We start from the raw sequence: 25,273 nt of genomic DNA, 5'->3' as shown, positions 1-25,273 counted from the left end.
TAGACATATTCCATTAAAAAAAAGTGTTTTATCAATTAATACAGTGTGAGCTTTAAAGCAATAGGTTTAGCACATGACAATGAAGGGCTAAACAAGACCTTTTCCCTGTCTGCATTTGAATATCACCTTCAGTTAAACTTTTTAGCTCTGTTACCCTGGTAACTGATAGAGGTAAGAATGTCAATTATGCTTCTACACAACTTTGCTTAGTAAAAATGACTCCTGATTGCTAAATTTTATCTTGACTGGGATGCACTATAAATAACCAATAGGGACCTCATACTTTAGGCTTTCCTGAGTGTGGTGACTCTTGAAACTGATACATCCCTTTTGGGGACCTGGAAGCTGTGATTATGGAATTGTTAAAAGAAATTTTGGCTCCTTGATGCCTGTGGAGGATCTCATCTCCTTGCACCTAGACTGTGGTAGGTAGACAGCTACAAGGACTTCCACTGCTAATGACGACTGTTTGATGCTGCCCTGCTGGCAGGCTGTTGTTCTTGTTTAACAGCCTTTTGTGTATCCAAGTGTGACCATGGCAGTCTTGTGAGTTTGAATATTTAACCTAAAAAGACCCCTATTGGTCATAGCCACAAATAATTTCAAAAGTATTAATTTTATAATTATATTATAAATGTTTAGTTAAGCCTAAAAAGACCCCTCTGGTGGATGCAATAGTATTGTCATTTCATATGTATTAATTTCATAACTATTGATTAATTTTCATCTTATACTGAATTTACATTTATACTAAACTGTCTTCTTACATTAATTAATTAAAATAAACCATAAAGATTCTGTATTTAGTTTAATTATAAAACAGTGAAATTATCCCATCAATTTAATCATTATAAGTAATTTATACATAATAATGCACAATGACTTTGAAAACATTATGACTTAAAATAATAAAAAACACAACTAATTGAATGAAGTACTATTGAATTCGAGGCATATCTGTGACATGACATAAATTAAAAAATTAATAAAATATTACATTCTCAGCAAAAAGTTTCTTAAATCAGATTTTTTTTAAAAAAAATTGTTCTTTATGTTTTAATTGGAGCTTCTTCTAAAGAATTACTTTATTTACAGTTGCAAATTTCTTTTTGACACATACAATGTGTACTACATGCTGGAATCAAATATCTGAAGGAGTTGGAATCTTATGAATACAGCCAGGACAACAGTGGAGAGAGTCATGAACAAAAACATCACAGTCGACACAGAAAACATTCTGGCACACAGCACAAACATAGACCTGCAGTAAAAAGATGAATAAACAAAAGTAGTTTCCAGAGGTTAAGTAACAGCATAACTAAAAGACATGTAAGTTCCTTCGCTCTTTTATATCTCTATCAGTTTTTCCCCACCTGCCTACCTACCTACTTTATTATTTCCAATGTAGTATATATTCTCAAATCTAAGTATATATTCTTTAAAAAACTATACCTTAGAAATGAGGGAATAACTTTGTTTTTGAGTCCTTAAAGTCTATTCTATTACAGGACATTATCAATTACTTCATGTTAAGTAATTTCAGCCATGCATTGCTTAACAATGGGATAATGCATCATTAGACAATTTCGTTGTTGTATGAACAGAGTGTACACAAACCTAGATGGTACAGCCTACTACACACCTAGACTATAAAGTATACCTTATTGCTCTGACCACCATCCTACATGCAGTCTTTTGTTGACTGGTACATGACAATATTTGGGGAAGACACATGAACTTGAAACCAGTGATGGTTTTGAATGCTTAGAGAGGAAACCTGACTGACTCAATTAAGAAAAGAAGCACAAAAACTTAACACAAATTTAGTTATTCTTAGGGAATGACCTAACAATTGCAAAATTTATATTCCCTTTTCAATTAAACCTTTAAAGAATATGTCAATGATACATAAAGAAGAAATAAAAAGAAAAAAAAACACACCATTGTTCTATTAGTAATATATATGGTATTATATATAGTATAGGTATTATATAGTATTATATAGTATGGTATTGTAGAGTATTATATACTTGTGCCTTGAGATAAAATTCCAAGGTGGTATCATACAGATTTAAAAATCACTAAATCTTGAACAACACAGAAGTAGAGATGAAGTGTTCTTTAAAACTGTCAAATGATTTAAAAAGTGTTCTAGTGAGGATGAAGCTCCTGATGTCAAAGAGGCATGTAAAATTTAATAAAATTGTTTTATGAAATTTGAGACAAATAAATGAGCAATACTTCTAATTTTTTATATTTTTATAAAGTATATTAATTTTAAATATGAACATGTAGCTAAATAAAAAATTAAAACTAGACAGTGATCTATATTATTTGCCTCTATATAAGCTTATATATTCAAATTGGCTCCCGTCAAAATTTTTAAATATTTTCTCATTTGCACAATGTGGGAATCATTTTTTATCTGTAGCCCCCTTAAATGATAAATTCAAAATGAGTTATGACAGATCCTAAAAGTATAATATGAAGAAAAAGTTTTAAATACTTCTAAACTAAATGCAGTTTAGCTTGGAAACTAAAGACAAAGTACTAAAATATCTTTATAGTAAAATTAGAATGCATAATGACAAAACTAATATTTAAACTGTTTTGTTCCGATTTTACCTCTACATACTATAACTATGTATATGAGGAATAACCTGATATAAGCCTGGTCTTCAACCACCTACTGAAACTTATTACAGTACCATTTTCTCAATATTTCTTACACATTACTTAATATTTAGAAAGCCAATGAACTTACATGTTGGTCTTTCAATTCCCCCTGACATCCATAACAGAATCTGAAAAAGAAAGTTTAGGAATTATTTTTTTTTCGAATTCACTCATTAAAATAGTTTACCAAAATCTCAACTAGAATTCTTTAATTAATAAGTAATTGTCTTTATACATGACTTTTAGGAGAAAGAGTTTAAGAATACCAATTTTTTTTTAATTACACGGTACATCCCAAGGTCGTCAGATAGCCAACCAAAAATTTAATTTTTATTTTCATTAAGGTTAAATATGAGCATGCTTTCTCAACTGGGATTCTGTGAAAGAATTAAGCCCCACAGAAGATGCTTTCAGTTACTATTTTTCAGTTCTCCCAGAAATGGTAGACAGATGGTACAATTCTAGATGGACAGGAGAAAAGTTAATTTATCACATATAATGAATGCCTAAGAGCTTAATTTTCAAGGAATGGTTTAATGAGTTAAAAGTTCTCAGAACTGGGCTGAGCCCGTGGTGCACTTGGGGGAGTGCGGCGCTGGGAGCGCAGCGACGCTCCCTCCGAGGGTTCGGATCCTATATGGGAATGGCCGGTGCACTCACTGGCTGAGTACCGGTCATGAAAAAGACGACAAAAAAAAAAAGTTCTCAGAACTTATTATAAATATAGCAGTCTCCTATCCACCCTTCAGCACTTCATTTCCAGCTTCCCAGAAACACTTTCAAAACTTTTAACTGTTTGATATTTACTTATGCTTCTAAGTGCTACCTCTTGGTTATTCATAGGTATTGGCTATGAACCTCCAACAATGGAAGATAAGAATTTAATTCTCTTCCAACCCTCTCGAACCAATAGAGCATGCACGTATAACTAGTGTCATTTTCAATTCTTTCTACATAGTTAAGACATCATTTTGGACATAACAATGTTCAATGTTTAGTTTATTATGCCTATATAAACATTCTCAGCTGAGCCATGTAATAAATTGTAACTTTTCCTGTTTTTAAAACTATTTTTTTCCTGGAGTTAATAACTATCGTTATGCCCAAGCTCAGTTTCCTACATAATTAACACTAATTCAGCCTAATCTTCCCCTTAATAGCTGTCAATATGTTCAACTACATCAGGAATTCTATAGTATTCATCCTCTTGGTGACATCTCTCCTGGAGCATTCTGACCTTCTCCAAACTGGATTGACTATTCTCCATATTTGACACACAGATGTTATTCTGGGATATCACCTTACCATCATCATAGGGCTTTCTTTAGCCTGTTTTGAATTAGATACACATTCCTAGATCCCATGTCACTGCCTTCCTCTGTTCCTTTGAATCACCTACCTATTCCAGAGCTTCCCCCAAAAGTCTCTCTTTGAGACCGTAGAAGTCTGAAAATGTCTTTATTCTACCTACAGTTAATTGATAGCTTATCTGTGTATATAATTTAAGTGAGTAATAATTTTCACTCCAAATTTTGAAGGTGACTGCTCCTTGTCAGCATCCCGTGTTGCTGATGAAAAGCCAAATCATTTTAATTCCAGATCCTTGGCATGTGACCTGATTTTTCCTCTCTGGAAATGTTTAGGGTTAGTATTTTGCTGTTTATTCTGAAATTCCACAATTACATATTTTCGTGTGGGTCTGTTTTCTTTCAATATGTCAGGCACTTGACAGTCCCTTTCAATCTAGAAAGTTCTGTCTAGAATATTTCCTTGAATGCTTTGATGATTTCCTACTCTACATTTTTTTTTTTTTTTTTTTTTGGTCGTTTTTTCGTGACCGGCACTCAGCCAGTGAGTGCACCGGTCAGTCCTATATAGGATCCGAACCCGCGGCGGGAGCGTCGCCGCGCTCCCAGCGCAGCACTCTACCAAGTGCGCCACGGGCTCGGCCCCCTACTCTACATTTTACCTTTACTCTTTTTCTCGTATTATTCTGATAAGGGACCTCCTGGATAAATCCGCCAGTTCTCTTATTTTTACTCTTTCTTTATTACACCTCTTTATTTTATACCTTTTACTCTACTTTCTGAGCTATTTCTTCAACTCTTTTCTAAACCTTCTTCTGGGTTTTTCATTTCTACTATACTTAACCTCACCTATAAGTAAATAAATGCAAGCTAAAACAATGAGATTTTTTTTACTTGTCAGTTTGGGCCAATATCAAAAAGTTTCATAATACCTAATGTTGTCCAAGTGTGGAAAAACAATAAATGAAAACTCTTTGAAGGACAACTTTATAGTATCTATCAAAATTCACAAAACATACATAACTTTTGATTCAGCAATTCCACTGCTAAGAATTTGCCATGGATTTGTGTTTATTTTAATTAATTAATTTTAATTTTACATTTTTATGGGGTAAAATTTGATGTTTCAGTACATGCATATATTGTATAAAGATCCAAGCAGAACAGTTAGCATATCTATCACCTAAACAGTTATCACTTCTTTGTGGTTATAACATTCAAGATCTTCTTTTCTGGCTATCTTGAAATATACAATACAATATTATTAGCTTTAGTCACCCTAGAGCACCATTTGTATTTGTACAAATGTTCAAAGATATAGATAAAAGCATTATTTGTAAAGAGCAAAAGAAACAATCTTAAATATCCAACAGGAGGCAATTGATTATATAAACCCTGATATATCCATAAAATATGCAACAATTTCAAAAACAAGACTGATCTAGATATGCTGATATAAATGACTTCCAAACGATTTTTTAAGTGTGAAAAGCAAGGAGATGGAAGGATACATAAGTGTACGCTAGCCAGTGTTTAAATGGTTCCTAAATCCTGGATGTTCTTAAAAGTAGCAAATGTTTATTTCCTGAAAACTATTCTATAATAGATCGACCATCTATTTCAGACTTTATTAATGATATTTCACAGGAATAGCACTAACGAAAACACTTACAGGTCTATGTTATGCCAGCCTCTTATTTTCAGTGGTGTGTTAGAGATGAATTGTACTGGCTCAAGAGGGCCAACTGTTAAATACTCAGTAATTTTGAGAGCTTGTTGTTAAACAGTCAGTAGCTAGAAATTGGCCATGGTGGAGGTATTTATACCACAGAAATCAGCAAATACTACCAATTTGGGCTTTTTATTTTTCTTTTTGGAGAGCTGATTTACCAGTACACCATCACTCTTATTATACAGAGATGGGTTTAGGGTAATTAATAGATTTCTGGAGATCCAGATCTAATAATGAGTCATTTCAGTCATAACCAAGGCATTCTACATCTCATTTTCTATATTAGAAGTAATCTTGCCCAAGTTAATATGACTATCTTTTTAAAAGTATTAACAATCTATTCAAACATTAGTTTACCACTTAAAACAGATATAAATCAATCAAAAATTATATACCTTTCTCCATTATATTCTTCTAAGGAAATTTCTTGAAAAGCATCCAGAGGAAATAAATGATGGTAAGATCGTGCCAAATGGGGAGCAGACACCAAAGTAAGACCTAACAACAAAGCAGAGAGACATGTTTAATAGCCCAAACCTTATAAAGATAATGGCTGAAAAGCCAAATGATGGAACTTAGGCTAAATATTTTCAAGTTTTTTTAGGACTGCAGGTGTGCATTCTTCAGTTTACCTGTGGCCATAAAAGGAGATTCCAGGATGGACTCGGTTCTGTCACTAAGTGTGTGACCTCTCTTGGCTTATTTGCTTACTTATAAATGAAATAAAATTCTGTAAATCTGTTACTTTAATTCCTCATTCTACTTATATACATTAATTTTATAAAGGTAAGAGATGGAAAAATATCTACTAGATATTTTGCACTGCCTTTAAAGAACATACTTTTTTCAAAAAGAATATCAGGACCCGTCCCGTCGCTGGACTTTTTGCCCTCTGTTCTGGGGTCCCTCAGGCGGTCAGGCCAGTTGGCACACGCCCAGGCGGTGCTCCTGCCCCACGCTCCCTCCCTCTGCCTTTCAGTCCCAGCTGCCAACATCTTGGAAGCTTTGAAGCTTAGCAAAGAAGGGAAATCCATTGAGAACAGTCTGAAAAGTGCTTTTATTTGAAGTTCTAAAAGTGTTCCATTGGTGTTAATAGAGCTTCCCAGCACCCTCTGAAGTATCCCAGGACTACCTGCCTGCTTAGACCTGCTACAAAAGCTCTGTGCATCCTGCCATAGAGGACTCCCAGGAGGGAGCAGTCGACTGAAAGGACTTATTTTTCTTCTGAGTCTATCCCTACAAAGAAGGAAGCCCTTGATAGCTCATTTCATATTTTCTGAAGTTCTGTTTCCTCTGGTCACATTCTCTAGCAGGGCCCTGTGTAGTAGTGTAACCAGTAATGGAAAATCCTCTACACAGAACATGCTCAAAAGACTCAATGAGCTGAAGCAGGTGCCTTATCCTTGAGGACACAGTGGATGATATTTGTGTCCCCACTATACAGAAAAGGGGAGACACTGAGAAATGAGGGAAATACTATGAACAACTTTTCACTCATATATTCAACACTTCGAAGAAGTAGAACAAATTCTCAAAAGCCATAAACTACCGGTAGGCAGAGGTGCTGAGGCCAATATCCTTGATGAATATAGATGCAAAAATCCTCACTAAAATACTAGCAAACAGAATACAGCAACACATATGTAAAATTATTCACCACGATCAAGTGGGATTCATCCCAGGGATGCAAGGTTGGTTCAACATATGCAAATCAATAAATGTGATACACCATATTAATAAAGTCAAACACAAGGACCATATGATCATCTCTATAGATGCTGAAAAAGCATTTGATAAAATTCAACACTCATTCATGACAAAGACCCTCTATAAGTTAGGTACAGAGGGAAAGTATCTCAACATAATCAAAGCCATATATGCCAAACCCACTGCCAATATCATCCTGAATGGGGAAAAGCTGAAAGCTTTTCCTTTAAGAACAGGAACTAGACAAGGATGCCCACTCTCACCACTCCTATTCAACATAGTGCTGGAAGTACTAGCCAGAGCAATCAGAGAAGAGAAGGAAATAAAGGGCATCCAGATTGGAAAAGAAGAAGTCAAACTGTCCCTGTTTGCAGATGACATGATCCTATATATCAAACAGCCTAAAGCCTCTACAAAAAAACTCTTGGAGGTGATAAATGATTTCAGCACAGTAGCAGGATACAAAATCAACACACAAAAATCAGTAGCATTTCTTTTCTCCAATAGTGAACATGCAGAAAGAGAAATCAAGAAAGCCTGCCCATTTACAATAACCACCAAAAAAATAAAATACTTAGGAATTGAGTTAACCAAGGAGGTGAAAAATCTCTATAATGAGAACTACAAACCACTGCTGAGAGAAATTAGAGAGGATACAAGAAGATGGAAAGATATCCCATGCTCTTGGATTGGAAGAATCAACATAGTGAAAATGTCCATACTACCCAAAGTGATATAAAAATTCAATGCAATCCCCATCAAAATTCCAATGTCATTTTTCTCAGAAATGGAAAGAACTATCCAGACATTTATATGGAATAACAAAAGACCACACATAGCCAAAGCAATGCTGAGCAAAAAAAAATAAAGCAGGAGGCATAACACCACCTGACTTTAAACTATACTACAAAGCTATAATAACCAAAACAGTATGGTACTGGCATAAAAACAGACACACTGATCAATGGAATAGAATAGAGAATCCAGAAATCAACCCACACACCTACAGCCATGTGATCTTTGACAAAGGCACCAAGCCTATACACTGGGGAAGAGACTGACTCTTTCGCAAATGGTGCTGGGAGAACTGGATATCCATATGCAGGAGAATGAACCTAGACCCATACCTTTCACCATACACTAAACTCAACTCAAAATGGATTAAAGAATTAAATATACACCCTGAAACAATAAAACTTCTTAAAGAAAACATAGGAGAGACACTTCAGGAAATAGGACTGGACACAGACTTCATGAATATGACCCCAAAAGCACGGGCAACCAAAGGAAAAATAAACAAATGGGATTATATCAAACTAAAGAGCTTCTGCACAGCAAAAGAAACAATTAAAAGAGTTAAAAGACAACCAACAGAGTGGGAGAAAATATTTGCAAAATATACATCTGACAAAGGATTAAGATCCAGAATATACAAGGAACTCAAACAACTTTACAAGAAAAAAACAAGCAACCCAATTAAAAAATGAGCAAAAGAGCTAAGTAGGCATTTCTCTAAGGAAGATATACAAATGGCCAACAGACACATGAAAAAATGCTCAACATCACTCAGCATCCGGGAAATGCAAATCAAAACTACACTGAGATACCATCTCACCCCAGTTAGGATGGCTAAAATCCAAAAGACTCTGAACAATAAATGTTGGCGAGGTTGCAGAGAAAAAGGAACTCTCATACATTGTTGGTGGGACTGCAAAATGGTGCAGCCTCTATGGAAAATGGTACAGAGGTTCCTCAAACAATTGCAGATAGATCTGCCATATGACCCAGCTATCCCACTGCTGGGAATATACCCAGAGGAATGGAAATCATCAAGTCGAAGGTATACCTGTTCCCCAATGTTCATTGCAGCACTCTTTACAATAGCCAAGAGTTGGAACCAACCCAAATGTCCATCATCGGATGAGTGGATACAGAAAATGTGGTATATCTACACAATGGAATACTACTCAGCTATAAAAACGAATGAAATACTGCCATTTGCAACAACATGGATGGACCTTGAGAGAATTATATTAAGTGAAACAAGTCAGGCACAGAAAGAGAAATACCACATGTTCTCACTTATTGGTGGGAGCTAAAAATAAATAAATAAATTCACACACACACAATAAAAACCCGGGGGGTGGGGTGGGAGAAGACATAACAACTACAATTCCTTGAAGTTGATACGATAAGCAAACAGAAAGGACATTGTTGGGTGGAGGGGGGAGAGGGAAGAGGGAGGGGGGTTTCGGTAATGGGCCACAATAATCAACCACATTTATTTTATTGACAAAATAAAATTAAGGAAAAAACAAAACAAAACAAAACAAAAAGAATATCAGGAAACTCTTCTGGAATGCCATATTTATTCTTAGCAGTGGAGTACTGGACACTTAATGGAAAAAGTAATCTACATCTCTCTGCTCAAATTAAATCCAGAAACATAGGTAGAATTCAACATTTACACTTATTTTAGCAGCAATATGGATAAGTTATTCAAGAATAATGTACTGAATAATGAATAGTTGGTTTCTTACCACAGATTTTACACTCAACAGGAAGCTCACAGTACTTCGCCCGACACTGTGGGCAGAAATAGCCTCCTAAAGTAAGCCCTGGCTCGGTACTGCTATCCAAATGCCTGTGAGAGAAAAAAATTACTTTAGAAAAGTAATACACAAAGATATAAAAAGTTAGAGCTAAAGAAAATATGCTACCTTGATCTTAAAACCTTGAGTGTATTTTAAAATCTATTTAAAAGTCTATTTTAAAATCTGATAGTGTGTCTTACAGCTCACTTATGTTAGATTCATCTTTCTGGTCTTTTTTTTTTTCTCTTGTCACTTTTATTTTCAAGTGTCTATTACTGTCTTGGACTTCACTAATCTTTTCTTCTGCAGTGACTGATCTATACTGTTAATCCCATCCGATGTGTTTTTCATTTCAGACATTATATTCTTCATCTCTAGAAGTTGGATTTGGGTCTTTTTTTACCTTCCATATCTCTTCTTATCATTCTCATGTGCTTCTCTATTTTTCTGAACATGTGAAGTATATTTATAACTGCTGTTTTAACATCTTTGTCTACTAATTCTATCAAGTGTGTTATTTCTGGGTATGTTTTCATTCTGATTTTTCTCCTTGTTATGAGTCATATTTTCCTTTGCATGCTGATTAATTTATGATTGGCTGCCAAACATTGTGAATTTTGCTTGTTTTGGATGCTGGATTTTTTTTTTTTGGTATTCCCTTAACTATTTGGGGCTTACTTTGATGTGTTCAAAACTTGCTTTTAAGCTTTGTTAGATTAGTCCAGAACAGTCAGTAGTCTAGGGTTAATTTGGTGCCATTACCATGGATTTTATTCAATGACTGTCATGTTAAGAGATCTTTCCACACAGACTGGTGAGAACTATTCCCTGCCCTGTGTGAGGTCTGGGGATTGTTCTACCTGCTCCTTTCCAGTGTTTCTTTCCCTGGCTTCTAGTAGTTTCCTCACACAAATGTGCTTATCAATACTCAGCTGATGGCAAGTCTGCAGATCTCTAGACAGTTCTCTCCGTGTGGCTCTTTCCTCTCTGGTACTCTGCCCTGCAAAATTATAGCCATCTCAGCCTTCCCAAATGCTGAACTTTGATTCTTCAATTCAGCAAGACCTCCAGGCTCTGCGCTGCAGCCTGGAAATACTGTCTAGGCAGTAAGCTGGAGCACTCACAGGCCCACCTCATTTGTTTCCCTTCTTTTAGAGATCATTATCTGCACTACTTGTTGTCCAATGTCTGGTTTTTTGGCAGGAGGGTAAGTCTAGTCCCTGTTACAACTTTATAGCTGGAGGCAGAGTCTTGTTTGTGATTTTAAAGAATTTCTTAAATTTAATTTTGTTTTATAATTACGTAAAATATAAAGCTCTAAAGTTAAAACAGGCTAGCTGGTTAGCTCAGTTGGTTAGAGAATGGTGTTATAACACCAAGGTCAAGGGTTTAGATTCCTGCACTGACCAGCCACCAAAAAAAAAAGTTAAAACAAGGTATATTCACAAGAGTCTAGGGTCTATCTTTCTGCCTTTCCCTACACACCCACCAAGGTAAATTTTTTTTTTTTTAGTTTTTACTTTCTATTTCCATTACTCTTGTTTTTATTATTAACATAAACAAATATGTATATCTACCCATATTTCCACCTTCTTAGATGAGTGGTAGCATACTATACACTTTTCTCTACCATGCTGTTTTACTTACTAATGTATCTTGAAGATCACTCCACAGAAGTACATAGAGATAGTTCTCATTACTTTTTATAGCTACATAGAAGGTAATCTTTTAAAAAGTCATTATACTTCAAGCCCATCTTTTTAATTCACAGAAGAAATTTAAAATTTAAAAACATTATCACTGACAATTTCAAGGTCTTTACTTACGCCATGCTGAAAGAGGGTTTTGCATCTTGATCAGACAAAGAAGCAATGGTGTGCTGAGGAAATCCTTCATAAAAGAAAATGTATTACTTTCTTTTTCCAAGCAAAGAGCAGAATTCTGGAACTAGGAACCTAAAAATGTTCCTACCAGAAAGCTAACAAAGTTGTACAAAAGCTCTCTTACCTGCCTCTTAGATATGCTTATTTTATATAGCATGATGAAACTGACCATAATTCCAAGCTACAAAAAAAGGAGAGGAAATGGGGGAAAGAACTACCTATATATACGACCTCAGATTCTATAGTTCATATCTATATTTTCTTTTTATTTTCCTTTGGCAGTTGGATAACATGGGGACCCAAACCCTTGACCTTGGTTATATATATTTTCTAATTTAATAACAACAATGCTTTTTAGAAACAAAAACAGATCGTAATTTTTATATAATTTCTGATACAACTAAAGCTTATGTTAGTTACATGGTCCACTTTCAATTTAACCAAGCAATCCTTTTTTTTTTTTTTGGGGGGGTGGCTGACCAGTACAGATCAGTAGGGATCTAAAACCGTGACCTTGGTGTTATATGGCTGTACTCAAACCAACTGAGCTAACTGGCCAGCCCCTAAGCATATACTTCCACATTTAAAATTCTGGAATGCCCAAACCTTTCAAGTAGTTTGTCTTTGGTATATAATTATAAATTATGAAAACATGGTCAGGAAAAGCAGAAACCATTGAAAAGAGAGAGATTTTATTACATAACAATTTGAAATCTATGTATAAAAAATAAATAAAAGCCAAATGACCAACTGGAAAAATAATGGTATGTGGTGACTGAGAAAGACTTGATATTCCTAAAAGGACTTTAACAAATCAATTTGAAGAATAAATTATAAGTTTAAATAATGGGCTGGTTGTTTAGCTCAGCTGGTTGGAGTGTGGTGTTATAACACCAAGGTCAAAGGTTCAGGTGCCCATTTAAGGCCAACAGCAAAAAAAAAAATTAATTAATACTAACTTTTAAGGGCTGGCTGGTTAACTCAGTGGGTTAGAGCATGGTGCTGATAACACCAAGGTCCAGGGTTTGATCCCTGTACTGGCCAGCCACAAAAAAATAAAAACAAATAAATAAATAATAACTTTTAAATGGACTAAGGAAATATACCAGAAAATCACAAAAAATTAGCCAACATGATACCTAAAAAGTTTTATTCTAAATGCTTCATCTGTGTTAAATCAGTCCTTGCAACACACAATGAGGTAGATACTAATATTCTTTTATGGATGAGAAAACAGAGGCAAGAGAGGTTGATCAGTAATATAAATAGCCAAAAACAGGGTAAGAAAACATGACATCCTATTGACATTTTAAAAAAGCATAATTAAACAATGAGATTCTAGGGCCGGCCCGTGGCTCACTTGGGAGAGTGTGGTGCTGATAACAACCAAGGCCATGGGTTCATTTCCCTGTATAGGGATGGCCAGTTAGCTCACTTGGGAGAGCGTGGTGCTGACAACACCAAGGGTTAAGATCCCCTTACCAGTCAACTTAAAAAAAAAAAAAAAAAAAAAAGATTCTTTCCATATTTAAAAAGTTATGCCTTTTTTCAATATAAATGTAATAAATGTTCACTATAAAATTTTTCAAAAATAGAGGAAAAGGAAAACATTTTTAAATGATCCCAAACCAATCATTCTCCCTTCCCTGAAAAAAAAATCACTTTGAGCAATTTGATACATAACCCTACAATCTTTGTCTTTGCACTGTTTGTATCATAAAGTTTGATCATATAGTACAGACGATTTTGGAGCTTATTTTTTAAATTTCTTAATACAAGTATTTTTCTATAAACACAGTGTTTTTAATACCTTTTTAGCCTTAACAATAAAGGTAGTAGTGTTCTCTGAGTGACAGGACTACAGTAGTTTTAATTTTCTTTTTACTTGTCTATGTTTTCCAAAATGTCTTCAACAAGCATTTTTTTTTCATTTAAATTTTTAAAAAAACTTTTAAATGTTAAAATGATAACTAGTGCAAATAAATATAGAATGCCTAGTTTGAGCCAAAATGTATATTTTAAAAAGTCTATTCTAAAATAACATTATAAAATGAACACTTACCCATACGAATAAGTGAGCATTCAGAACTTGAGCTGGCAGGAGGAGGACTGACATGATGTGTTAGCAATTCTTTATAATGGCTTTCATCTAAAATAACATGGTATGTGCCTAACAAAATGAAAAGTAAAAGAAAAAAAAATTGGATTTGTAGACATAAGAATGAATTTCTGTGTAACTCTATAAAAGTTTTATCATCTGAAAATGTACATTTTAAAAAATAATTTTAATTATCATTTTTAAAAAACCTTATTTAACTAATGTCTCTTAATCAACTTCTCTAGGAATAACTATAATTACAATATAATTAAAGACAAGTTGTGAAATCTTTACAAAGTATTACATATAGTGGAATTTGTAGCTTTCCAAGAGTTATACTTCCTCTAAACACTGACTACTGAAAATTCCTTGCATTTTGAGATGATTTCTTATAGAATCAATAATAAATTTAACATGATTGCCCATATTTCGGACTTTACCAGATATGAACTGATTTAAGTTTAGTAGCTTAAAAGAGATTAAAACATCTTTTTGGATCCCCCATACTGGCCAGCCACCCCCCAAAAAAATCCAGATTTTTTTTTTCTTTATATTTAGTCTCTGTAGAGACTGTCAAAAATTGCCAATGCCAACCATTTTGCAAGTTGTCACAGTGGGGTATTGGGAAAAGTTTTCAATTAGCAATAACCGCACCTCAGATTAATCTCATTGGCTATGATACTGCCACTATGCAGAACTTAAAAAAATCCTAATTAATAAATTATTTCTTACATAGTAATTATAAATATTGAAGGTACTAGATACATACCACCAGTTTCACGAGCAAGTACAGTGCAAACCCGAACCTCTGCAGACAATCCAATAACAGACACTCTAATTTTAGCTGTCTTTAGGGTCTTCACAAAATCCAAGTAAACAGAGAGTTTTAGGGGAAAAGAAAAACATTTCAGAACTAATGTATTTCAAAAATAAAGTAAGCTCTGAAAACTAGCGATAAATTCACTACAGAATTATCTTTAGAGTTGTAACTTTGGTTTTGATTTATTGGTTCTACCTTGATTAGATCATAAATATTAGATGGATCACAAGTTGTAAGGCTGCTGAAGATGATCAGGACTTCTCTACTTGTATGTCCAGGCATGTGTCTAAAGAAATATAAAATACACTCCAATTAGGTTTAACAATTTACAGTAGAGAAAAATGTACTCATTATAGCACATATGGTTTACACATTTAGAGTACAGAATACTTCATTTGTTTCAGCACTGCAAGGGAATGAATTGTGAGCATATTTTAAACACTTTAATGTATATTTTTCTTTTTTTTTTTTTTTTTTTTTGTCGTTTTTTCGTGACCGGCACTCAGCCAGTGAGTGCACCGGTCAGTCCTATATAGGATCCGAACCCGCGGCCGGGAGCGTCGCTGCGCTCCCAGAGCAGCACTCTACCAAGTGCGCCACGGGCTCGGCCCTAATGTATATTTTTCTAAAATGAGCTACACACTTAAAGAAATTATTTTTGATTAATTTAATAAATATTTATTGAGTACTCTCTTAAATTCTGGAAATAAGAATGACAAACAAGACTGACAAGGTTCCTGACATCAGGAAGCTTACATTCTAGTAGGTTTGTTCCATACAAAACCTAAAGTGTACATTGAGAAATATAACAACATCATATGGATCAACTTTAAGGTTTATACATGTGTCTTAACAATAGTAACACACTTCTTTCTTGAAGACTATTATTTAACCTCATGATGATCATAGAAATCATAAATATTAATCTTATGTACCAATTAATTAAATGATGGCTTACGGGGTTTTAAAATTTGGTGGGCTATTTCCCCCTATACAGGGTTGAATATCCCTTATTCAAAATGCTTTGGACCAGAAGTGCTTGAATTTCGAATTTTTTTCAGATTTCAGAGTATTTGCAGAGTACATACCAGTTGGACATCCCTAATCCAAAAATCCGAAATCTGAAATGCTCCAATGAACATTTCCTTTGAGAGTCACATCAACGTTCAAAAAGTTTCAGATTTTGAAGTATTTTGGATTTTGGATTAGGGATGCTCAACCTGTATTAAATAGGAATTATATGTTATTTGGAGGAATTTTTTCAGTTAGTTATAGCTTTTCTGCTTATATTTTTATGGTTATGATTCCAGCTTCCACTTGTAGATGTTGCTATTGTGCTTACCTTTACTATGTGTGTTACCTCCTCATTTACTGCAAAACTAGAAAAATGTCTATTATATAAAGTTATAAAGTCTGAGCCAAGGAAGATTATCCAGAGGTAAAATATATGAGATTTAACTTTATTGACTATCTCCTTTGGGGGTCTTAGCTACATTACACATAGTTGAACTTGCTGGAAATGTGTGCTATTAATTTATAGGCGTAGTACAAAATAAGTTAATAAACGTCATAAAGATACATACAACTCACAATTATTATACCACATTAGATTCCATATGCAATCCATTTACCTACTAAAATGTAAAATAAAAATTACTAACCAACACCATGCTAAACATCATAAATGACATTACATATTTTTCCTACTTAACAATTTTGTTATAGCTGAGTTTATGGAGGCCCATATTAACATATGAGGGTACTTCAAAAAGTTCATGGAAAGATTCATATTACCTCTCAATTCTATTTTTCCAGGAACTCTTTGTATTATCATTACAACTTAACTCATTCAAAAAACTTCTAAATCAATAATCAATAATAAATGTAAAATACTAACTTTAGAGTCTGCATAGCCATGCTTAAGGAATTATAAAGAGATGGTTCTCCATGGCAGGTCATATCTACAGCTTTCTTCAAAGATGCTATGTGTTTTCTTGGGTTTCCTAAAATAGAAATGGAATAATTTACTTTTAATACAATTCCATATATACATTAAGAAAATTTATGTTTATCCGAAATTTACTTATCTATGATGCTAAAGAACAGAATCCCTTCAATTTATATTTTTAGCAAGATACACTTTTATCAGCAATGTTTGGTAGATAGTCCCACTTTCTACTGAAAAACAGAATACAAATAATTTCTTTTTATCCATTAGCACATATATTTTAAAATATTAATGAAGAACGCATAATTTTTACTCAATATTTCCATGTTTCATCATTTTTAAAACCAATATATTTTCACATTTAACATCTCTGAAATCGGCATGTGTCTTACTGGCAGCCAGGCAGCATTTGTGACATGGTGCCATTGCCTGCTCATGTGGGAACCTATGAATAGCTCTTCACATGGTGATGCTTCAGTTGCATTATGTACATTGTGCTCTTTACGTTGGGTCGGTTTAACTGCCATTTAAAATGTTTTTACAGAGGTTATTAATACAAAAGTTTATATTTTTATGTAGAAAGACATGGAACAAAAAAGTGAGGTATAAATTTGTTATTAATGAAGCAAATATTCATCGATGGAAGAATGTCTGCAATTCCATATTTTTCTTGGGGGAAGAAAACAAGAGCTTTACAAGACCTAAGAAAGGAAGATTCCCACAAACAGACAAAGGATGTGTAATGTTCTGTTACTGAAATACTATCTGAAAAGACTGCCTATCTTATGCCATGTAATACAAAGGGAGGAGAAACTGCCAATTCCTTTAGAGTAGGTGACAGACATGTCAAATCACCAAGAAGATGGTGTAACCAATTCATGTATCATTTGATATTGTATCAAAGTTTAACCATTAGGACTTCTCCATCTTAATGGCTCATAAAATAAAGGTATCTTACAATTGATGGAATCTGAGATTCAATGAAATATGGTATTCTGTAAACATTTTCTCTTATTTCAACAGTCTTCATATTAATTAACAATAATCAAAATATCATTAAATTGATTTTATCATATAACTCATCAAACTGCCTCCATACTATTGAACATTTAAGTTACTTCCAATCGGTCACTGTTAGAAGTAATGTATTCTTTGTGTAGAGTGAACTTTTTTTCTTTCATAACATTTCCCAAGAATAATCTCAGGGAATAACCATTTTTATGCTTTTCCAGTTTACAAGACTATCAACACTATAAGAACTAGTTTTTACCAAACTAGTTTATCAAGTTTTTACCAAGCAATATATTGCTTTTGAAACTTAATTTTGCTCACTGAAAATACATAAAATAAAAAAATGTTATTGAGTTAGTTAAACTTTTAATAGCCATTTAGTTTGGTTTTTTTGTTGTGAATTATGTCTTCTTTGTCCACTCATCTACTTGCAGCTTTCTAGTGTTCTTATTTATCTGAGTAAGTTTATAATACCAACCATTTGCCATATTTAATATTCATTGAAAATATTTTAGATTCATAAAATTTTAGAGATGAAAATTTACCTCACTAAGTCCAAATACTTCATTTCATAAGTATTAAAAAAAACCCCAAAAACAAATCTAAACAAAGGAAGTAATTTGCCCAAAGACATATGCCTTCCTAGTTGCAGGACCAGCAGTGTCCAAACTTAGAACTTCCGGCTGTCTATCCATTTCCCTCTCTACCATACCATATAAAATGTTTTAAAAAATCTTTCACTGTGTTGTGGATACAGGAAAAAAGCAGACTACATTAGTGTCAGTGTGGTTTACAGCAGTGGTCCGATTGGAGGGAGAGAGATTGACTTCAAGAGGCCTGTCAGAATCTCCAGAAGACTTTTCATCTCTATACATATAACTTTGCTGGCATCCATAGAAAACAGCTATTAATTTGAGGGGGAGGAAGGGGAAAAGGGTTGGCCCTACATCCCTTTCTTGGAGAAACAATCTTTCCTTCACCGTACAGGGTACTTCAAAAAGTTTATGGAAAAATGAAATTAAAAGATAATACAAATCTTTCCATGTACTTTTTGAAGACCCTTCCTATAACAATCCTGCTTAGTCCATGTGGTGCTGACCCTGCTCCTGCTCTGGGCACGGGCATGTGGTGCAAGCCTACCAATAAAATATTTCATTCCTCTGGCCACTCTGACTGCTTATGGATGGGCAGATCGGAAGTAGGGTGAATAAGATTCCTCCCTGGACTTGTGCTGAAGCTATGGAGTATGAGAGCCACATAGATACGGGACTATTAATAGACATCTTTTCACCTTACAGAAAACCTATCAGAGAATGAAGCCAGACAAAGCCACGACCCCTGGAAACAACTCTATGTGAAATCAGCCCACCTCTGAACATAAGCCAATAATTTCCCTGTTGCACTTAAGCTAGTTTGAGATTCTTCTGGGGGGCAATTGCATTTCTTGGATAACTCCAGGCTACTGTACATTTCACTCCTTACCACTATAGTGAAAAACTATTTATGATGAAAGTATGTCATTTTCCTCATATGTGTTAGTGAGGATAAAAGGTTGAGAACCAATTTAAATCACAGTATATTTCACAGAAAAATAAAACCGAATTAGTGTGTAAATCTGGAACAGCACAAATACCAAAGCGAATAAAAACTGCCACTATTATCTTTTAAGAGACTAAAATTCAGTTAGGGATGTCATGCAAGCAGAAAAATTGATTGATTAACAATAGCAATTCAATTTTTATACTTTTTGCACTCAAGAGATTTAAATTTTTAAAAAAATTTATCTTAAGTGGATTTTATTAATGGCTACAATAATTTTATCTTAACATTTTCAGGATAAGAATGTATAGTTCTTAAACAAATACATTTACTTTCAATGTAATACTATTCACCACTGTGCAGAACTCAGTTTGGAACAGTTAATGTTAGATCCCAAGAGTTTAATGGTGGAGTGGGCATTATAAAGTTGTTTTCCCTAAAGAGCATACAGGAAGCTTTCACTTTACTTATTAGGCAGCCATAACAAGGTTGGGTAAATAAAGCAAAGTCCTTGAATTCTGTAAAGGTAATTTTATGCATACCTGAGAGTTCAGTCAGTTTCTCAGCTCTTTTACTCTTAGTTACAATTATTCCAATCTCAAAATAAAAACAAAAATGATTATTAATTTAATATAACAAATTATTTTCTCTTGATAAGAATTTCATAGCTAAAATAAATTATTAACTACAAAAGAAATAAGCTACATGTGAGAAACTTTTTCTCATGGTGTTTTTGACAAATTTAGCTATGAGTTCACTGTACATTCTTTAACTTTTAGAGTTATTTTGCTTTTCACTGATAAATATACCAGAAACTCGTACACAATCTGGATCACTTAATAATGCATAAAATATATGCCCTATTTAAAAAAATAAATTACATTTGGCATTAAAATAGGAATCTAATTCTGAATACCATCACTTATCTACATACCTGACTAATAGGATTTTGATCAAAATATTCCTCTACGAAGTATTCCAACAACTGTTTAAAGAAAACAAAAGGAAAATACTAGATAAAAGTAAAATAACCATTGAGAACGCATCCAATTAATCTTTTGTAAAACCTATTAAGAATCACTTCTCAGGCTGACTGGTTAGCTCAGATGGTTAGAGCGTGGTGTTAATAACACCAAAGTCCAGGGTTTGATCACTGTTCTGGCCAGCTGCCATTTAAAAAAAACAAAACAAAACATAAAAAACTTCTCTTGATTTTTAAGCTTGTTGATTTTTTTTTAATGTCTGGTAGTAAGAATTTTAAATAGTAAAAACTTTAATCTGAAATGATGGGTGATGAGATAGGTTTGAGCTAGGTTTAAAAGATGGAACCATCTGGACATGTCAGAAACAACCTTAGGGCCGAGCCTGTGGCGCACTCGGGAGAGTGCGGCGACGCTCCCGCAGCGGGTTCGGATCCTATATAGTAATGGCCGGTGCACTCACTGGCTGAGTGCCGGTCACGAAAAAGACAAAAAAAAAAAAAAAAAAAAGAAACAACCTAAACAAGGAAAAGATCCATTGAAGACATTGAGATAAAACAATGAACACAATTGAGGATGGGTTCTGATAAATTAGGAACAACATGACTATGTCTGTAACCTGGGAGACAGACTCAAGTAAATTAAAGGAAAATGAAGATTCAATGAAGAAGAGAGAGAACTGAAAAGGCAAGATTCTGAATTGGGATGAGAGGGTAGAAATGAAAGACACAAATAATTATCTCCTTTGGCTTCTCATTTCCCTAAATGATCTGACAGCACTTCTACTTAGCCATCGTTTGTATTAACCAGAAAACAAAATAAAAACTATTGATTCTTAAAATTCATTCTTTTAGAATTCATTGTCCTTCCCCATATTTAGTATAGAGTAAGTGATTTTACTATACCTTTAAAGTACACGTCAGTCTAGTAGGCTTTAAATCTTGGTCTTCCATTGTTCTTGATCCATCTACTACCACATAAAGGTGTCGCATCTACCAAAATTTTTTAAAAAGGTCAATTTTCAAGTACATTTTTCATTAAGAAGTAAAAATGGCATTTAATATTCATATATTCTATACAAATATTTTTGATACATTCTTTTAAAAGGTTTGTTGTTTTACTATTGTTTATTCTATCAAGCCAGAATGTTTCTCTAAGCCAAACTAATTCTGTATGATAAAAGGAAAAGTAATAACATACCATTCCAAGTCGAACTTGTCCATGGTGTTCAAATACTCTGTTAAAATGATAAAACATTGTAATGAAATACCATATACTACCCCCAAAATCAATACAACTTTCCAACTAACCTACATTTTTTAGTGAAGTAAATTATTAACTTATAGAATACACATAATTATAGTCATTGTGAGTAGTCCCTGAAAATCCATTTCCCCGCTGAGGCAAGGCTAGGTTGCTAGGTCCTTCCCCTTATTCAGAACGTTACAGGTCAGTTTACCCGAAACATAGCTGAAATGAAGTACTAAGGAATAGTTACAGGTGGACAGAAAGGTTTAAAGGAATGCATTTTACCTTTTGAAACATACCTTAGGAAGAGTTTACATACCTTTTTCTCTTTGCCTTGAAGAGAATGTCTTCTATTGTAGCTTTAAGTGATCCAGATTCATCTTCTTTAAGAATCTCCCTATAGCAATAATTCTTTGTTTAAAAAGATGAACTCAAGAAAAATGAAAATATATATGAACACACAGATTTGCACATGAATTTTCAAAGCAGCAATATTCATCATAGCCAAAAATTGTAAAACAACTTCAATGTCCATCAACTGTGGACAGAAAAACAAAAATGTGGTATAACCATATAATGGAATACTATTCAGCAATAAAAAAGGAATGTAGTACTAATACATATGACATGGATGAGCCCTGAAAACAGTATGTTAAGTGAAAGTCAGACATCAGACCACGTATTATATGACTACATTAATGTGAAATGGCCAGAAAAGGCAAATCTACAGAGACAGAAAGTAGATTAGTGGTTGTATAGGGGTGGAGGTGGGGATGGAATTAATTATAAATGGGTGTGAAGAATCTTATTGGAGTGGTTAAATGATCTAAAACTGTTTTATGATGATGGTTACACAGCTCAGTAAATTTTCTAAAAAAATCATTAAATTGTACATTGGAAATGGATGAATTTTAAACACATGTAAAATATACTTCAATAAAGTTGTAAAAAAAAAAGACAATGTCTAAAAGACAAGACAGGATAAATAATGCCCTACTTACCATGTTCTTTCATAACCTCCTTCCCATCTTTTAGTTCTTTCGGGTTCTTCATCCATTGTTCTTTTAAAAGTGTTATATTATTCAATATTCTGTAAAATCCATTAGATTGTGAATTTTCAAAAGATGTTTGTTACAAAATGCAGCTAATTAAATTTGAAAATTAAAGAGAGAGAACTAAACATAAAATCAGAACACAAGGTCATCTTATTCTTTGTAATTTGTTCAATAATTGCTGGATAAAAATACAAAGTCCTCATGGACCGTTTTCCCATTTCCAAGAAAGAGTATGAATATTCATGTACAAACTTGATACCAATAGAAATAAGCATCTTTTTACAATTTGTACCCCAAAAATGCACTATATACATATGTGTCACAGGACAAGACCACAGAAGTATGAGAAATGGGTATAGGTGTAGCTGAAACAAGATTAGCCACAGCTGACGACTGTTATAGCTGAGTGATGGATACATGGTGATTCATTGTACTATTTCTCTACCTTCATATATGTCTGAATTTTCTCATAATCAGAAGTTTTTAAATAGAATTTGTTATTTATAAATAGTTATTTATAATTGTTATTTATAGATGCTTATGCCTCATAATTTTTAAAAAAAAGGATATAAAGCCAGCCTGTTAGAGCGTGGTGCTGATAACACCACGGTCCTGGGTTCAATCCCTATACTGGCCAGCAAAAAGAAAAAGAAAAAAAAAAAAAAGGACACAAAATACTATAACGTTCACTATTAACAGACAATGGAAGTATTTATTTAGTCATTCAATAAACAGGACAAATGGTTTCACCTGGATGATAGCATTAAGGGTGATTTTTTTTTTTCCTTTATTCTTTTCTGTATGTTCATATTACATGTACTTATTTAATAATTAGGGATAAAATTGGTGGTGGGGGAAACCCATTAACCATAATCAAGTAATAAACTTCCCATCACACCCACCATCAATCCTCACTAAAGTAATCTCTTTCCCCACCCCATGCTCTCAGTTTCCTTCTTCCATAAATGAGATCAAAGGAATCTTTAAGTGCCAAGACATTAAGAACAAAAAGCAATATCTCCTGTCACTGGCAGGGACAAAGATGAATTTTTGTGATGAGAACCATAACCAAGACCCTACCCTCCGTTTTTTTTTTTTTTTTTTTTTTTTGTGACCGGCACTCAGCCAGTGAGTGCACCGGTCAGTCCTATATAGGATCCGAACCCGCGGCGGGAGGATCGCCGCGCTCCCAGCGCAGCACCCTACCAAGTGCGCCACGGGCTCGGCCCCTACCCTCCGTTTATATCACTGTTTCTATATTAAAATATATTTTAAAATGTAAAGTATTGAACTGTAAATAGACTTCTGGAATTAAATCCTATTGACAAGTTGGAGACTGCTTCTAAGGCACCACTTTTTGTGACACTTGTTATAATCAGATGTTATTAGCTAAAATTCTGCATGTTTCCCATTGAATTAACAAACCTCTCCCTCGCTTTGTAAGAGATTAATTTGTTTCAGAAATCTGGTGATCCACTTTAATATCCTGAAGTAACTAGAAGTGACAATAATTTTAACACCTATGTTATCACAACTCCCTATGTTGGTGCCTTGTAGGTTTGATGATGAGTGTAGTAGCATAGTACACAGAGACTAAATTGAATACTTTGATCCTCTCTGTGTTTTTTGTATTTATTATGAAGATCAAAAATGAAAAGCAGTGTTCTCAATGTTTTTAAACTCAAATGCTTAAAAACGTGGCTACTTCTATCCATCACATCAATATTTAAATTACTTTTAGCTTATTATTATTCATTCTCTGAAGTTCAGAAACAGAGTGCGAACCAACGAGTGGCAACTGGAAGCTGGAAGACTTTTGGCTCACTGTGTACAAGGATTTCTTAATTAGAGCAGCCTGCAATGGCAAATCAAAGAGATAGAACAGGAGGCACTAAGCTCCCCAAAACTGCTGATCAAAGGGAAGTTCGAAGTTCACAATGCATGGCTGTTAATAGAAAAGGGATTTATGCACACTGAAGATAACTTTGGAAAGATCTCCAATGTCCTAGGACTTCCCAATAGTCCACGCTATTCTTAAAAATATCGCTGATCTGTTTCCTGGAATCCAACCCCAGAAAAGCCACATTCTCCAACGTAAGTCTCCTGGTGATTACTGTTATACGAACACGGAATGCTATCAGCAAATAAACGAGAGCGGCACCAAACATCACAATTTATGACGCTTTTGCTCACACCTTACCCTGCCAAGCACAATCAAGAATGATTTCTGTCAGGGCCCGCCTGACTTGGGAGAGTGCGGTGCTGATAACACCAAGGCTACGGGTAGGGATGGCGGTTCGCTCACTGGCTGAGCGTGGTGCAGACAACACCAAGGCAAGGGTTAAGATCCCCTTACCGGTCATCTTAAAAAAAAAAAAAAAAAAGCGATTACTGTCATTGCTTTTCAGGTGTGGAACTCGAAGCTCAAGAAGTTAGTAACTCGCTCGAGGCCTCACAGCCGGATCCAGGTCACAAACTCTAACCCAGAAAGACAATCGCCCACACTCGCGCTTTGCCTTAGGGAAGGAGAACCATTCCTCAGACTGCAGCTCCTCCACACGTTCCCTCACACCGCCTTTCCCTCTGAGGCCTGCCGGGCACTTCCGCTCCGCGTCCTGAAGGCCCCTCCCGGCCGCCTCGCTTGGTAGACGGCCCGTCCCCGCCTCGACGCAGCG

The 25,273-nt window shown here is 34.5% G+C and overlaps 1 protein-coding gene and 1 non-coding gene across 5 annotated transcripts; both read right to left on the bottom strand.

Moving 5' to 3' along the window:
* Window positions 1-1,049: 1,049 nt before the first annotated feature.
* On the bottom strand, window positions 1,050-25,273 carry GTF2H2 (general transcription factor IIH subunit 2). 4 transcript variants are annotated; one of them, XM_063086013.1, is made up of 17 exons: window positions 25,082-25,098; window positions 24,799-24,961; window positions 22,545-22,633; window positions 21,863-21,940; window positions 21,496-21,532; window positions 21,201-21,287; window positions 20,250-20,327; window positions 19,858-19,912; window positions 16,715-16,820; window positions 15,013-15,103; window positions 14,767-14,854; window positions 13,962-14,069; window positions 11,843-11,906; window positions 9,963-10,066; window positions 6,111-6,213; window positions 2,765-2,804; window positions 1,050-1,261 (listed from the first exon to the last, which is right to left on the bottom strand). In XM_063086013.1, exons 3-17 carry the CDS (start codon window positions 22,598-22,600, stop codon window positions 1,142-1,144), a joined length of 1,215 nt encoding a protein of 404 aa, XP_062942083.1. In that variant the 5' UTR covers window positions 22,601-22,633; window positions 24,799-24,961; window positions 25,082-25,098; the 3' UTR covers window positions 1,050-1,141. The 4 variants fall into 4 exon arrangements, with proteins under 4 accessions (XP_062942083.1, XP_062942082.1, XP_062942084.1 ...); XM_063086012.1 differs by having other exon boundaries at window positions 24,799-25,273; XM_063086014.1 differs by having other exon boundaries at window positions 20,250-20,300; window positions 24,799-25,273.
* Window positions 14,556-14,696, bottom strand: LOC134371269 (U4 spliceosomal RNA). Its single transcript, XR_010022715.1, has one exon. It is a non-coding gene; the product is annotated as a U4 spliceosomal RNA (small nuclear RNA).

Source organism: Cynocephalus volans, chromosome 2, assembly GCF_027409185.1.
Source record: "Cynocephalus volans isolate mCynVol1 chromosome 2, mCynVol1.pri, whole genome shotgun sequence".
NCBI lineage: Eukaryota > Metazoa > Chordata > Mammalia > Dermoptera > Cynocephalidae > Cynocephalus > Cynocephalus volans.
The sequence above is the reverse complement of the archived record's forward strand: the minus strand, read 5'-3'. Positions and strand labels throughout refer to the sequence as shown.

Coding starts and splice junctions, on each gene's coding strand:
- GTF2H2 (XM_063086012.1), bottom strand. CDS start 22,600: ATGGATGAAGAACCCGAAAGAACTAAAAGATGGGAAGGAGGTTATGAA. Junction 16,821..19,857: donor GAAACTGACTGAACTCTCAG/GTATGCATAAAA, acceptor TTTCTATTTTAG/GAAACCCAAGAAAACACATA. Junction 14,855..15,012: donor ATATTTATGATCTAATCAAG/GTAGAACCAATA, acceptor GATTTTGTGAAG/ACCCTAAAGACAGCTAAAAT.